Raw genomic sequence first — 16657 nt, forward strand, 5'->3', positions numbered from 1 at the left:
ACACAAACAATCTGAAGAGGGCTACTTGCTTAAAACTGTGGGGAAGTTTGGGTGTTTGTTGCTTTTATGTGTTATAGTGGTCTTATTTAATATGATGCAAAGTGACGCCAGGAAGCCGGATCCAGTAAGACCCGGACCACACAGTGTATCACAAGTTCGCAAGGTTCACACCAGAAAGATCCCTTACAGAGTTGGATACAGCTGGAACAGAGGTGGAAGACTCAAGGAGCTGAGAATAAGGTGCTAAGATAGTTACTTTACCGTGTTACCACCTTTCATGTTATAATCTTTAACTCAACTTTTCCAACCACTGCAGGCACCTGGCGAGGAAGTTCCTGAAGATATGGATGCAGAACACCTTTGGACGAATTCTCCCTCAAAAAGCCAAGTAGCCTAACATATTGTCTCATTTTGAAGTCGTCTAGATAACAAATGACTTTATCTTCAAAGCTAAGATCAGAGTCTGCCACTTTTAAATGTATCATCTGACTCTTGAGTTTCTATGATCCAAGGGACAGGTTGTCAGGGGTGGATGAAGTATTTATATAAGTTTTTCAGTAAACTAAGCTACTTTTATTTTATGCTTTTATCACACTTAAAATACTCTCTTACAAGTAGAAGTCCTGCATTGAAAATTATACTTACAGAAAGTAAACATATGTTAGTATAATCAGGAGAATTTAAAAGTAAAATGACTGCAGAAAAGTGGCCCCTGTGACTGTGATTCAAACAATTATCAAAACAGTTGCTGATTCATGTTCTGTTAATCGAGTAATTGATTATTAATTGACTAGTAATTTTACCTGGAGTTGTATATACCAGGTTTGGGCAATTAATGAAATTTTATTTTATTTTTTATTTTGCCTTCTCACGATTATGAAAACAATTATTGAGATAAAACAATTATTGTGCTGCATTGTGTTTCACAATAATGCTCTCATTTTGTCTTGTTATATTTAACATATTTTTTACATTTATTTTTATTGTTTTTTATTATTAGTAAGTAAAATCCACTTTTTAAAAAAAGTTAAGTAATGCAAGACATTTACAAAGTCATTGAATCATTTTGTTAAATAATTGGGATCTAAATATTAACCAAAAACAAAAGTGATTTGGATTTGCAGTCCTAATCTATTCTGTTGGCTAGTTTAATTTATAACTAAAATATTTGACAAATTCTTCATATATTTTATGTGCAAAATAATCTAAATTAGCAAAATAACTACTAACTAAAGCTGTCAGATTGATGAAGTAAAAAATATGTTGTTGAGTTATAAAGTACCATAAAAACAAAAAAACTCAAGTAAAGTACAAGTACCTCAGATTTGAACTTAAATATAGTCCTTAAGCTGAAGTTCTTGTCTGCATGTTGCAGGTCCCACTATAACAGTGTGGTTTTGAGACAAGCCTTTGACGGATGGAGAGACGAGTGGTGGACGTCCAGGAGGGAGTGGAGTCTTTCAATGCGGGCCGAGTGTCACTACAAGTACATGATATATAGTTCTGTACCTCAGTCAGCTGCTCACTGATGGTTACTGCGTCTGCTCATGATGTATTCTGTGTTTCAGGTATTATCTGTATAACTTGGCGTTCCATAGCTGGCAATCATTCATGTTATTACAGAGGGAAAAGAAGATCAAGGTCCAAAATGCTCAATCATTTGGTATGATTTTAGCATGTACAATGAGAGTTTATGCAACCATACAGCGTTATGTTTTGTTAGATATCAGCAGCTGTTATTATTATTATTATTATTCCATCTCTAGCTGACAGGCAAAGGATGCGTCTGGTTTGGGAACGATGGGAGGTTTTCACAGAAATGAGGCGAATGAAGAACAGAATGCTTCAATCTGCCATTGAACAGAACAGACTGACAACACTGCAGTAAGATAATAACATATTTACAAATCAGACCTACACTTTTAATACTTAGTGGGTTATTGGTTTTAAAGCTGTTGTGTTTATTTTTTGTTTGCACCTGTGCAGGTCAGCGTGGAGTGTGTGGCGGATTCGGCTGCAGCAGCATCAAGACTTTCACACTTTAGAGGATCAAGCCCTGAAACAGTGGTCTCTGGCTTTACAGAGCAGGGTAAAGGCACAATGCATGACTCATATACTCTCAACCTTATATGTGATGAATACTGATCTCCTTCCTTTGTGATATGGCAATATGTGAACATTTATTTTCTTGTGTGCGTGTGTCAAAGACTTGGCTTCGGTGGAAAGAAATTCACTCAGCTGCTTGTTGCCAGAAAGAGAAAGAATCCAGAGCTGAACTCCACTTCATCCTCAGACTGAAAAGAAAAACATTACATCGTTGGAAAAGTTATGTGTCTACTCTCCAGACCAAGAAAAAGTCTCAAGGTCATTATAAAGTACCCATCATTCTTCCTTTAGTATACACCACAAGTTCATACTGTACCTCTTTCATTTTTAAGTAGACCTGTAACGAGCTGTCGTCTATTTGATTAGTTGATCTTCAGAAAATAATCACCAACTGTTTTGATAATCAGTTAATCATGAAAGTTATTTTCATATAAAAATGGCAGAGAATCCTGTTTTCAGCCTCTCTAATGTGGATATTTTATACTAGTCTCTGTTTGATATAATATTGAACGGAATGTATTTTGGTTTTGGACAAAACAACATATTTAAAGACGGTTCCTTGTCTGATTTTTTTTATTAGCTGTGGCTCGGCGTGCACACAACCTTAGCCTCATGACGATTTGTTGGAGTAAATGGAGCAGTGTGTTGCATCATAAACGGAGCGAGGAAGACCGTGTGCAAGCTGTGGGGCATTTGGCCGTACGGATCATCCAGCGCGGAGCACTGGAGCACTGGAGAGCTTGTATCCTTTTATACTCTGTATAAAAGTAAGATAGTTTTACTGGAAAAATGTGATTTATTTCGCTGTGATTATATTTAATTTTTAAAAAAAGTATGATTATGACTATTTTATATTATATTTATATTTTATATATTTGTTTTTAATATTTAAGAGTTCCAAATCAAGGCAAAAAAGTTTTCTGTAAAAGCAGAAAAATCTGATCCATGCTCAAAATAACCGGAATGATCTTTTGATGCAAACACAAACACAAATTAAACATACTTTCTATTTTCAGCCAATATTTACAGCATCATACGTAGTCAACTGAGGGATATTTAGGGCTTATTAGTTATCAGAAGAGTTGTTTGATTCTTGAGCTTGTCATTAGATGTGACATTGTGCAGAGAAGAGGCTGAAAGAAACAGGATTGCAAGTCAACATCATCATCATCATCTGCTGGTAAGATGAAGTGACTGCATGTCAGTAAAGAGTTTGATCATTTAATGCAGGGTGTAAAACTGATTCATGAAAAGGCCGGTGTGGCTGCAGGGTTTCATTCAAGCAGGAGTACACCTGAAACAACTCACTCAATCAGCTGAACTGTCTTCACTCAGTTCATTAGCTGCTTCAGGTGTGCTCCTGCTTGGTTGGAGCACAAACCTGCAGACACCCCGGCTCTTTAATAGGTCAGTTTGACACCACTGGCTGATCACTGTGTGCTCTTGTTGCAGCGTGCTGGACTGCAGGGACTTTCTCTTAATGTCATCAGGAACAAAACACACCGACTGAACAACAACATGGCTGTCCAACATTATCATCAAACTGTAATTGATGAGCCCACTTTAATCCTAATAATGCATGATCAATGATGTACATTAAAGCAGTAGTTCTCAACCTTTTTGAGTCGCGACCCCCAATTTAACATGCATGTTGTCCGCGACCCCCGCTCACTGAACAGAATCTCACACGCACTTTTCAGATCACCCAAAAAAGAAACAAAATGACCAAAAAAAGGAAACAAAATGACCAAAAAAGGCACAAATTGACCACAAAAGGAAATAAAATGACCAAAAAAGACACAAATTGACCACAAAATGATCAAAAAAGACACAAAATGACCAAAAGAGACACAAAATGACCAGAAAAGACACAAAATTACCAAAAAGACACAAAATGACTAAAAAAAGGCACAAAATTACCAAGAAAAGGAAACAAAATGACCAAAAGAAGACACAAATTGACCACAAAATGATAAAAAAAAGACACAAAATGACCAAATAACACACAAAATGACAAAAAAAAACACACAAAATGACCCAAGAAAAAAGACACAAAATGACAAAAAAGACTAAAACACATGAACACTTTAACACAGTGGAGACAGAGCTGACTTCCAAAATGATTTGGCGACCCCCAGAAATCATCTCTCGACCCCAATTGGGTTCCCGACCCCAAGGTTGAGAATAGCTGCATTAAAGGGATAATTTGGATGTTTTAAAGCGGTTGTATGAGGTACTTAGCAAGAGTAGATGTCAGTTGGCAGACTCCCATTGTGGAGGAGCAGGCACGAGCACCATCACGTAAACTAAAGACGCTACTGTGGGGGCAGCAGTTAAATGTATATTAGCCACCTAAAAACAATCAATATCAGTTTAAGTATACCTTATGTTTAGAATGTTTTTACAGATTTTCCAGTACCACCTGACTTAGCTGTTTTCTGCATCTGTGTTCTTCTTCAAGGTAATCAGACTCCATTGATAAAAAACAGAAATTTTACCTTACAGAACACACGAGTTGCTGGTTTACCACTGCCTCAATTTGTGACTTATTTTGATGTTTTGAAGGGTTCATTCAGCCTCACGAAAGTGACACAATAACACAGACAAATGAACTGAAAAAACAAGTAGGCAAGCAACTCCTGTGTCCTGCAAAGTAAAATTGCTGTTCTTGTCAATTAAGTCTGGTGGCTTTGATCAGAGCATAGAACAGCTTCAAGTTCCCCTGCATACACTTAAATAGGGCTCTCTGATGACAAAGTAAAGCAGTGAAAATATTGTAAATATAGCTTAGACCCTGTCCACAGCAGTTTATTGCTTAGCTTCCACGCTCCCACCTGCTGCTCCAAGCTGCCGACCACCATCTACTCGAGGTAACAAGCTGAATATGGACAAACTATCCCTTTATTTATTGTTACTAAAGATTTAATGCTTGTGTTTTTTGTAGATGACATGTAGGTATTGGAGGCAGTGGCAGGACTGTCTGGAGGAAGCTGAAGACAAGAGCTTTCAACACTTAACAGAAATGGCTAGGACTAACCACAGGTGCTTTTTTTGCTCTGCAGTGAAAAAAACAATTGCTTTACGTTGTAGCATCAGAGCTACAAACATATTTCATAAAACATTGTTGCTGTTTGCATAATATTATACAATTAAACTTTATCTCTTTACAGCACCTCCCTGCTGAGCAGCGGCTTTCACCACTGGAGAGAAAAACTTTCTGAGCAGAGACACATGCAGGTATTTAATAGATATAATACATGATAAAGGACACTCAATATAAAAGATTTAATCTGTAAGTTTTCTGCATTGAAATGGCTAAAAAGGACTATATTTATGTTATAAATCTAGTTGAGTTCTGTGCTTATATTATCCCAAATGTTTCCAACAATTTTCAGATGTAGAAAAATCTGTTACTGTTATCAAGGTAATGGTGTGCTGCATTTGATCGCCTGTCAGTATTCACATTGTGCATCAACAGCTTGTGGTTGTCTGCATGAAGTTGTCATAAATTGACTTTTTATCCAGTTTAAAACACACTTTTACAATGAAACCTGTTTTTTCTTGGTTGTTTTTTAACTGGAGGAAGGATTTTATTCATTGTTTGTCTGGATCTCAATTTATCAGAGATATCCGCCAAACAGCGTTGGAGAAACACAGATTTTTAATAATTAATATTCAGCGTTTTTAGGGTTAGTAGTTGGTGGATGTAGGTGAGAATATGAGTGATATCTGTGTGATACTAACTCCTACGTTTAGTTTAATTGCAGACTCAAAAACATGTTTTTCTCTGCAGGAACTGGAGCATCATGCAGACATTTGGTTTGCTGAACGCATGTTGCCTCGGTGTTTTGACGCGTGGGTTGAGTTTACTCTGCAGAGAAGACTCCATAAACAAAGGAGACACCAGGCAGAAGTTTATAACAGGTAAGTCTTTTACCCCCTTTCCAAAATTTCCAAAGCAAGCAGAGCTGACCTGTCTGTTTGTTGGAACTGTGTTAACAGGCAGCGTCAGTACAGTTGGGTGTTTTACACCTGGTGGGGAAAATCAGAGGAACACAAGGAGCAGATGCTTTCTGAGCGGATGGTATGTTAGCCTCAAATGGAAACACACACTACTTCATGTTGTTGATTAACCCATTGAAGCCTGGAAAGCGGATACGTCGTTTTGTAGTATTTGTATAAGCTCTCAAATACTTTTTGAATTTCATTTCTATCTGCTACAGAGGCTGAAAAATCTATTATTTAGTAGAAGCGTTGTCACTTCTGTTGAATTTCCAGAAAAACTTCAGGTTTTAGGGGCTTATTTTAAAATCGCCCAGAGGTTTTACAGGCGTTTCAGGCGTCAATGGGTTAAGAGCACAGCTGTGTATCAGAGACTGACGGATAACTTGCTGTTGTCAGGCGATCCTACACGAGGAGCGCTGCCGCCTGCAGAGAGCCTGGACTCGCTGGAGGGAACGGACGGAGCAGCAGCTCGATGAAGAGGAGAAAGAAGAGGCTTCAGACCGCCTGTACCTGCACAGACTGCTCCACAACACCATGACACAGTGGAAGGGCAACAGCACAGAGATACGAGACAGGTGAAGCAAACGTAGTGCTGCAGAAGTGTTTGAACAGAGTGATGAAACTAGTTGTTTCACGTTTTCTGAACACTTTTGTTTGCATGTCAGGAGAAATCTGGAGCAGCAGTCTTGTCATCAGGGGGACCTGTGCTGCATGAGATGGGCTGTGGGTAAATGGAAAAAGGTAACATTTGTTAACCAGTTTGCACAACATCTGTTCATATAATATCTGACAGACATCTGTTGTTTTAGCTCAAGGTTTAAAACCTTCTAAAGCCTACACAAGGAAACACCCGGACATTGTTTTATATTTTTGTAAATTCTGAGCGTTTTCTTTCAGACCGTATCAAATGTTATACATATGATTCAGGTGAATCTACCCTTTATTTCTGGTGCAGTGTACATCACCATCATGCAATAACTTTGTGTGAGAAAAACATATTTGACAAAAAAAATTAAAAACTAAAAAGCCCCAACTTGTTTTTCTTCTTTTTACAACTCCATATTCAGCCTGGGAATGTTCCTTTTTCTCAATTTGAGTAGTTGTGTTTTGGAGTTACATGTGAAGTTTGGTTCAAATGCACCTTTTATTCAGTGAGTAGCATAGCCACTTATTGGATATTGTCCCTGGCCTTTTTATATTTTGCTCAATATCATCGCATATATGTGTTTGTTCAGTTTGTTCAGAGCCAGAGAAAGAAGAACAGCCGGCTGAAACAATTGCAGCGTTACCATGAAGTTAAACTCCTCAAACGCACGTTTGTCGCCTGGAAGGTACATACGTTTTTGCAATGGTGTAATGATTTCTTCAGGTTGGAGTAATAAAGATAAAGCTGATGCACCGTTGCCTGCTGTATTCACAGAAACTCCACCTAAAGACGTGTCAGATCTATGCCCATGCAGAGGAACTTCACAGGCTACAAAAACAGAACTTTCTCAGGTATTGAATACAAATTTGTGCGTATATTCTTTTACGAGTTCTGACATCTGCTTCCATTTTCCTCATCTGAATAATTCACATCAGCTTCATCTCCTCTGCCTCAATCATATCTGTGCAGGACGGCTCTATGTGTTTGGAGGGAGAACGCAGAGCTGCAGACAGAGATCAGGCTCACAGAGGAACAAGCACAGAGTCACTTTCAACATTTCCTTCAGCTTAAGGTTATAAAGCTGTCCAGTGCTTTCATATAAAAAAAAACTAGGTAACATTTTACAATAACCATCATTTATAAATGGTAAACAGATAGTTTATTAATGTTTAATCATCATTTATAAACGGTATATAGGCCATTTAGAATGATAAATACATAATTTATTAATGTTTAACTAACTAAATCATTTATAAATGGCAAATAGATGGAATATTAATGTAAGTTTATAGTTACTTTACCATTAACAAACAATTAAATAATAATTAATAGTTTATTAATAGTTTTAGTGGCACTCATTTTAACACCATATTAAGTATGTTAATGATTTTTGAAATGATTCGTATACCTTTGAGAAATTGGTTGAACATTTTTTTAAGATTAAATATGTATAGCACTTTGTAAATGTTAATTATTGGTTTATAAACCATCTATAAACATTATTTTGTTGGTTATTGTAAAGTGTTACCAAAAACTATCACAGTTTTTCTTTACTAAATGCTGTCTTGCACTAAATCTGTCAAGGTGTTTCTTGCTTGGAGAGAAGCAACAGCACATGCAGTGTCGAAGCGCCACCAGCAGGGGGAAGCAGTCAACCAGGCTCAGAGGTCAATAAATGAAGGTGACAACATAAATCCTTACACTGACCACATGCAGTTTATTTTGAGGACCATTTTAATATTTATTTTTCTGATGTCAAATCAAGTTTTTAATGTGAATGTCACTTCCCTTCACATAATTTTGTTTTCCTATTCATCTTAGTATGTTTGGTTAGTTCTTTATTTGTGCATATAAAAAAATAAAACAAAAGAGAAGAAATATACAATAACATAAGAAAATGCACAGGTTGGGTGAGAGAACTCAGATGGCTTATTTAAGGAACCCATCTAACATTGTAGACAGCTGCATATGCTCGACACTAATTTACAAACATGCTTAAATATTTCTAAAATACCCAAAAGAGAGAATAGAATGCATTTTCCAAACAGGAAATACCAAAAAAGGATAACAATAACATACAGTACAGGCCAAAAGTTTGGACACACCTTCTCATTCAATGCGTTTCCTTTATTTTCATGACTATTGACATTGTAAATTCATCAAAACTATTAATGAACACATGAGGAATTATGTACTTAACAAAAAGTGTGAAATAACTGAAAACATGTCTTATATTCTAGTAAGCAAAGGGTGGTTACTTTGAGGAATCTAAAATACAAGACATGTTTTCAGTTATTTCACACTTTTTTTGTTAAGTACATAATTCCATATGTGTTCATTCATAGTTTTGATGCCTTCAGTGAGAATCTACAATGTAAATAGTCATGAAAATAAAGAAAAACGCATTGAATAAGAAGATGTGTGTCCAAACTTTTGGCCTGTACTGTACTTCTGCACTGCTTTCATATCGTTATATCTGCTCTTAGACTTTCTGTTGACACCTGATAATAAAGATGCTTGAAAAGTCCCAGGCAAATGCAAGCCACTGTCTTCTTTATCCTCCTCACTTACATCACTGTTTTCATGCTATTCCACCTCAGATTTGACAGCTTTTCAGTTATTGTTCTCTTACTTTCTTCTTTCTTCTTCTTTCTCTCTTTTTCTTCTTGGCACACTGCAAATTATTTGTTTTTTTACCAAGATAAAAGAACTTAGATTTAGAAGTGTTAGGTAATTTATCTTGTTTTAATAGTTAATTTCTTATTTTAAGTGTTCAACATGCTTATTTCTAGATTTAACAATCTTAATTTAAGAAATCTTGTCAAGTGAAATTATCTGTCCATGCAGCAAGACCATTTCCCTCCAATTTAGTGTTTTTATCTTGTTTTTAGACACGCCTTTTTTGCAGTGCATACTGTTAAGATTAGGCACATGTACCTGAATTGTTCTACACTTTTTAGCTTGATGTTTTCTGTGTTTAGTGCGGCTGCTGCGGTCTTTCAGACAATGGAGGAAGAAGACCAGGAAGGCTCGGAACGAGAGGAAGTGCATGGAAAAAGCCAGGCAGCACCACAACGCAAAACTCCTTTCTAAAGCATTGAAAGCCTGGAATAAGCATCACAGCCAGTGTCATAAAAATAAGGTTGTTAATTTGTCCTCCCTTAACTGTTTTAGAAATCAACGCTGTTGACTTTTCAACATGGGTTTTTAAAAATCTGATTATTTTACAGGTAATGAAACGACAGGGAATCCTGCTGCTGAGATTAAAGGTGTACCAGACGTACTATGAACAGTGGAAGATAAAGGTGATAAAGGTTTCTTTGTAGCATGCTGAACACTGTAGCCTCATAAACACTACTAATTCTGTACCTTTTTTAACTGCTGCTTTTAAAAAAAATACTTGAATCTTCCCCCTGCCAATACTTCATAATAAAACTGCTCCTGTACCACTTTAAATGAGATAATCTAAGCCAGGGGGAAGAGAGGAAAAGGTTGAGAATCAGCACGTATGATATTTCTTATGGTTCTAATTGTTCAACTATATATGGATCAAGATCAGACCAATATACACTACTGGTCAAAAGTTTTAGAACACACCAACTTTTCCAGAATTTAATTGAAAATGATGCAGTTTAATGTCTCAGTGTACTCTGAAATTAATGCACATTTGCAACATTTAAAATTCTTTATTGAGCATGATAGTGTTTTGAAAGTAAAAAAGAGATTCAAAATCACATTTTATGTTGGACTAAAGTACTAAAAAAAGACACAAAATGACCAAAAAAAGACACCAAAAGACACAAAATGACTAAAAAAAGACACAAAATGACTTACAAAGACATGAAAAGAATTCAAAAATGGACAAAATAGCCCAAGACTCCATCGAGTTAAGTTGTTAACCCACTTCTTGTTCCCTGAAAAAAGGCCTACTTGTATAATTCTGAAATGTACGTTATATTTTACCTTTTTTTATTTACCTCTGGCAGTTCACCACTTACCTTTGTACCCTTTCAAGCTGTTCATTTGACTTGAACTGCTTGAATTTCAATAAAAAAATGGAAAAATTGGGGTGTTCTAAAACTTTTGACCGGTAGTGTATATGTGGTTTGATTCAGTGCAGTCAAAACTGGCTGTAACTTTAGTTTCCTTCCCGGGAACAGCTGCAGCACAGACGGAGAGAGGAGAAGCAGACGGAGCGAGCGCTCTGGCACTGGTCCCTCACTCTTCAGGCCAAGGTAACACCTGCCTGCACATTCTTATTTCGGTGCACAAATTGAGCACTGAATTGCAGAATTGGCGTTCACACTGTCTTGATGTTGTTTTGTGAACCTGCTGCAGGTTTTGTTGGGATGGAGGCTGTGGGTCACAGAGCAGCGCAGGAAACAAGAGCAGGCGGCCAGAGCTGCGCAGGTCTACAGAGACCAGCTGCTGAGGGAGGGCGTGACCTGCATCCTCACATACGCTGCTCACATGAACGATCTCACAACTAGCATCACACAACACAGCCAAGAGCAGGTGGGTTGTTAATTAATTTCAGGTTAGACATTAAAGGAAAACTATTTTTTCACATGTTTTTGTGTCTAAGTGACTAATGGGACAGCAATTTTTGAAACTGGTCCAATATTGAGAGAGAGCGCTGCAACCAGCAGCTTTCATGTAACCCTTCAGTGTAATTGCACACATCATTGTCGTGCTCCATCCACTAAAAGTGCTTGTTTTTGCCGCTGACAGGCTCAGATAGTTATTATAACTTTAAAACATTATTAAACACCTATTTATTCTCTTTTCTCTCCTGTTTTTTTTTTTTTTTTTGTACTTTATTTTTATAGAACAAACATAGACAACATACAGAGATACATAGAACAAACAGTTGGTCACCTATACATTCATTCAGATATTATACTGGTAAAGTTACAAATACAATGATGGCTCAATGAGCATCTCTTTCGGACATGTACACAATCCATTTTTCCCAATAGTGCAAGTATTTATCAGTCTGTAGATTTAACGAAAAGGTCATTCTTTCCATATTTTGAATATTGGTCACAATATTGATCCAGTCGGACTCCGCCGGAGGTGCAGTTTGCAGCCAGCTGCGAGTAACAGCTTTCTTACTAGCTGCTAATAATATTTTTAAAAGATATTTATCTCGCCCCAATATATGGGGTGCAATATTACCCAGGTAGATTGAAGAAAAAGAGCTGTTGATTACATCACCAAAAATGTTTTTTACTACTTGTGTAATCTTTTGCCAATATGGCTGAATAGCTGAGCAGCTCCAAAATATATGAAAGTGGTCTGCTAGTTGTTCACCGCAGTTCCTCCAACACAGTCCCCTGGCTGTCTCCCCTGTTTGCACACATTTTAACTTAGGGGTTATGAAATATCTGACCAGATTCCGCCAGCAGAAATCTCTCCAGAGACCTGAACTAGTGGAAGTTGACTGCACTGAGCATATATTCATCCACTCTTCTTCTGTGATGACAGTCTGAGATTCTTTCTCCCATTTTAGTCTAATCTTATCTGTTGAGTGTTTCTTGTTAGATTGAATACAGGAGTACAATTTCGAAACAAGTTTCCTATTGTCCTTTTTTTTGTACATGTCAATAAATATGTCAATTAAGTTGGTCTCACTTTCTGCTGGTGGTTTTATCTGGTCATTATAATAAGACCGAATTTGAAGATATCTAAAGAAATCCATTTTTTCCAGCCCATATGTATCCGAGATTCTCTGAAAACTATCAAATTCACCCTTGGACGTAATTGAGCAGTAAGAGGTAATTCCTCTGCTATACCAGTGTTTAAACCTTCCATCAATCCTTGTGGGCTTGAAGTCAGGGTCAAAGACAACCCATCTCAATAACTTAGACTGTCTTTCAAGTGATGGTGACCTACATTCCTTAAACCAAATACGAAGGCAAACTTTAGACCATTGATTCAGGCCACTAGAATGCTGCTCATACAGTGTTTTACAACCCAGAATAGATTGTAATGGTATTTCTAATTGTGAAGTTTCCAAATCCTTCCATTTTGCTGAATAATTTGGGTTACAGCAGCACGCCAGTGGTCTCAATTGCGCTGCCTTATAATAGTCTGCCAGGCATGGTAGTGATCTGCCCCCTTTCTCTTTGGCCAGTAGTAGTGTTCTGAATTGAATCCTTGGCCTTCTCCCTGCCCATACGAATCTTGAGATCCACTTATCCCATTCGTTAAATTGCATTTGTGTGATCATTACTGGGAGGGATTGAAAGAGATATAAGAGTCGGGGAAGTAGGTTCATCTTTATTGTTTCTATCCTATTGTGCATGTCCAAGGGCAATTGAGACCACCTGTCGATATCTGACTTGATGGTTTTATTTACAGGCCCAAAATTGGCCTCGTATATTTTGGATAAATCTTTAGGTATTCGGATCCCCAGATATTTAATCTCCTTTGAGTTCCATTTAAAGTCAAATCTATTCAACATGTCTTTTTGCGGGGAATAATTATAACTTAAAATTTGAGTTTTTTGCACATTTAATTTATATCCAGAATAGGTTCCAAATTCTTTTAGTACAGACATCAACCTAGGGATGCTAGTTTCTGGCTCTGTTATAAGCAATAAAACATCGTCCGCATATAGACAAATCTTTTGCTCCGAGCCCCTGACCATTATTCCTTTTATTACCGGGTCATCCCTGATTGACTGCGCTAAGGGTTCAATGAATAGGGAGAAAAGAGCTGGACTGAGAGGACAGCCTTGTCGGCAGCCTCGCTCCAGGGCAATAGGCTGTGACTGATGTCCGTTGATTTTTATCCTGGCATTTGGGGAAAAATATAGGGTTTTAAAACATCTAATAGAGTCTTCTTTAAATCCAAATCTTCTCAGCGTCAAATATAGGTACTCCCAGCGGACCGAATCAAACGCCTTTTCGGCATCTAGACTGAGTGCTACAACTTGTTCTTTCCCTTTAGTCACATGATCGAGTATATGCAGCACCCGTCTGATGTTGTCTTGCGTTTGTCTATCACACACAAAGCCTGTTTGATCTGGGTCCACTAGTTCTGGTATAATATGTTCTAATCTTTTAGACAGTATTGACGCATACAACTTATAATCAATATTCAATACAGATATTGGTCTATATGCACTACACTCTTTTTTATCCTTACCCTCCTTATGAATAACTGAAATGATTGCTTCACTCCATGTTCTTGGTGGTTCAGCTTCTTTAAGTGTATGGTTAAAGCAATCCAAAAGTATCGGTACTATTTGTTCTTTAAAGGTCTTGTACCATTCGGCTGGAAAGCCGTCGGTTCCCGGTGCTTTGTTAGCCTTCAACTTAGAGATTGCCTTTTCTATTTCTTCCCTTGTGATATCTGCCATTAGTGTTTTATTCTGTTCTTCACCTATGGAGGGCAAATCTAGTGATTCCAGAAATGTATTTATTTCCTGAGGGCTAGTCGAATTTGGTTCCCTGTATAGTTCTCTGTAATAATTTTCAAAAACGTGTTGTATGTCCTCTAATTTGTGGCATGTTTTTTTTGTTCTAGGGTCTCTAATTTCAAATATGGAGCTCTCTGCCTGTTGCTTCCTTAGCCTCCATGACAAGAGTTTTAAGGCCCTAGGGCCACTCTCATAATACCTCTGCTTAACAAACTTTGCTTTTTTCTCTAATTCCTCTTCATAGAGGCCATTTAATTCCTTTTTGATAGTATTAATTTTATTTAGGGTGTGGGGATCTTTCCCTTTTACATGTTCACTCTCTAGTACTTTAAGTTTTTCTTGTAAATCAGACATTTTTTTACATCTTTCCTTTTTCTTATGTGATATGTAGGCAATAAGCTTCCCTCTGATCACTGATTTAGCTGCATCCCACAAAACACTTGGCGATACTTCCCCATTATTGTTATTATCCATGTATTCTTTAAATTCCTTCTGTACATAGTTCTTGCACGTGATATCATTTAAGGTACTTGTATTAAGTCGCCAAAGAGTGTTTTTCTTTTTGTTGTCTAGGTGCAGGGTTAGATAAACAGGCGAGTGGTCAGAGACATCACGAATCCCTATACTACAATCTCTGAGTCTATGCCTGTCCGAATTATTGGTAAAAAAATAGTCAATTCTTGAGTGCACTCTGTGACTTGCTGAGTAAAATGTGTATTGTCTAGCTGATGGGTTGAGCTCCCTCCATACATCAATCATCCCAAGCTCTGTCAACAAACTCTTTATTACTCTAGCGTTGGGAGCGGGTCTCTTCGATGTGTTAGAGGAATCTAGTTTACATTGTAGCTGTGTATTCCAGTCACCCCCACATATTAGAACTCCAGTGGCTTCAGTGGCAATCAAATTAAAAATTTCCCTAATACAGGAAATTTCCTGACCAGGTGGTATGTACACATTCACTAGTGTAACTTCTTTCTGTTCAAGATACCCCTTAACAATTACATACCGACCCTCTTTATCACAGAGTTCAGAAACCACTTGGAAATTCACCCTATTAGGAATCAAGATTGCTACCCCTCTTTTTTTCCCGTTTTTATAGCTTGAGTAAAATGTATTTTTAAAACCATATTTTTTTAGCTTTTCATGTTCAATCTGGTTGAGATGGGTCTCCTGCCAGAAAATCAAATGCAGTTTCTCCCTCTTCATCTTTGCAATAACCTTGCCCCTTTTTGTCGGATTGTGTAGGCCGTTTACATTAAGAGTAGCTACCCTATATTCCTGACATTGCATTTAATCTCACAGTTAACACAGGTAAGTGAATGAAATACTTTTGGTGACCAAACTTGAACTATTTTTGAACTGTAAAACAAACTTGAAACATTGAGTAAGGAAAAACTCAAGTGAACCTCCATTTTGAAGTAATCTAATACTTCTTAAGGTGGGGGGAGTAGTCTAGTGAATCACCAGAGCCCCCTCTTCAGTGCAACTTGTAAAGTCCCTGCTCCAAGGGTGTATTTGTGCACTAACTTCTTCAAAACCCCAAACTCTTTCCCGTATATGTCGGTCAATCATAATCATTTTAGGGTTAAGGACGATCTCACACAGCAATACATCAAAGACTGAAATTAAGAGCTGGTGGCTGTATATAAATGAAAAAAAAATAAAAAAAATATAGAAACAGAAATAGGTGAGGTTCAGTCTTACGGGGCGGAGGGAGGGACAACTACAAAACAACAGGTGATACAGATTCTACTCCCATCAGCAGTAATATTATCCCTCCGTTCCGCGATCCCAATGTCATTACCGGTTCCTTTTTTTTTTTTTTTTTTTTTTTTTCTTTTTCCCCCCCACTTTTTAATAACTTTTCTCAGTCGGGACTCTGCCCTTACATTACACAATCTGTTACCTCCCGTTTCCGTTATCGTCGGATCTCTCACGACCGTTGAAAGTTTCGCAGCCTTTCCTTGATCTTCTCTTGGTGGGATTGGGTGCTGGCCGTGGTGCTGCTGGCTGTCTTCGCTACGCGCTGCCAGGTGTTTTTCCGTGCCTTCTCCGTGAGTCCGGATTCAGCCGTGCTCCCGCGCTCCAGCGAGAAGCCTCTCTTCTTCAAATCCTCCGCTGCCGCCGCAGCACTCTCGTACGTTACCGGTCCGCTGTCGAGGAAGACTCGTAGCTTGGCTGGCGGTGGTGTCTGAAACCTTATCCCCTTCTCTCGTAGAAGTCTCCTTATCTGTGCATACGCCTTTCTTTTTGCCAGTGTTTCTGCGGGGTAATCATGGTCGAAATAAATCCTCCTTTCGTCGTAGTAAATCTCTCTCTTCTTCCATGCAGAGTGCAGCACCAGCTCTTTGGTTTTAAACTCCTGAAAGTAGACGACCACCGACCTGGGTTGTGCCTCTTTTGGGGGTTTAGGGCCGAGTGCTCTGTGGCACCGTTGTATGCCAAGCTCAACTCCGGCGAGGGGCTGCAGCTCC

At 38.0% G+C, this 16657-nt stretch overlaps 1 protein-coding gene across 1 annotated transcript in view; it reads left to right on the forward strand.

Moving 5' to 3' along the window:
* Positions 1 to 16657, forward strand: part of sfi1 (SFI1 centrin binding protein) — a 22846-nt gene continuing 6189 nt past the window's right edge. Inside the window, exons 1-24 of the mRNA XM_059328507.1 lie at positions 1 to 240; positions 317 to 388; positions 1376 to 1486; positions 1569 to 1663; positions 1767 to 1884; positions 1987 to 2089; positions 2208 to 2364; positions 2687 to 2848; positions 3216 to 3286; positions 3559 to 3651; positions 5051 to 5148; positions 5277 to 5343; positions 5900 to 6030; positions 6109 to 6190; positions 6508 to 6686; positions 6777 to 6852; positions 7347 to 7442; positions 7532 to 7608; positions 7727 to 7829; positions 8342 to 8438; positions 9739 to 9899; positions 9988 to 10062; positions 10918 to 10992; positions 11096 to 11272. Of these exons, the coding sequence (XP_059184490.1) occupies positions 92 to 240; positions 317 to 388; positions 1376 to 1486; positions 1569 to 1663; positions 1767 to 1884; positions 1987 to 2089; positions 2208 to 2364; positions 2687 to 2848; positions 3216 to 3286; positions 3559 to 3651; positions 5051 to 5148; positions 5277 to 5343; positions 5900 to 6030; positions 6109 to 6190; positions 6508 to 6686; positions 6777 to 6852; positions 7347 to 7442; positions 7532 to 7608; positions 7727 to 7829; positions 8342 to 8438; positions 9739 to 9899; positions 9988 to 10062; positions 10918 to 10992; positions 11096 to 11272 (2625 nt within the window). The 5' untranslated portion in view covers positions 1 to 91. The remainder of the gene's footprint in view (positions 241 to 316; positions 389 to 1375; positions 1487 to 1568; positions 1664 to 1766; positions 1885 to 1986; positions 2090 to 2207; positions 2365 to 2686; positions 2849 to 3215; positions 3287 to 3558; positions 3652 to 5050; positions 5149 to 5276; positions 5344 to 5899; positions 6031 to 6108; positions 6191 to 6507; positions 6687 to 6776; positions 6853 to 7346; positions 7443 to 7531; positions 7609 to 7726; positions 7830 to 8341; positions 8439 to 9738; positions 9900 to 9987; positions 10063 to 10917; positions 10993 to 11095; positions 11273 to 16657) is intronic.

This window comes from Centropristis striata, chromosome 3 (assembly GCF_030273125.1).
Source record: "Centropristis striata isolate RG_2023a ecotype Rhode Island chromosome 3, C.striata_1.0, whole genome shotgun sequence".
NCBI classification, from domain to species: Eukaryota; Metazoa; Chordata; class Actinopteri; order Perciformes; family Serranidae; genus Centropristis; species Centropristis striata.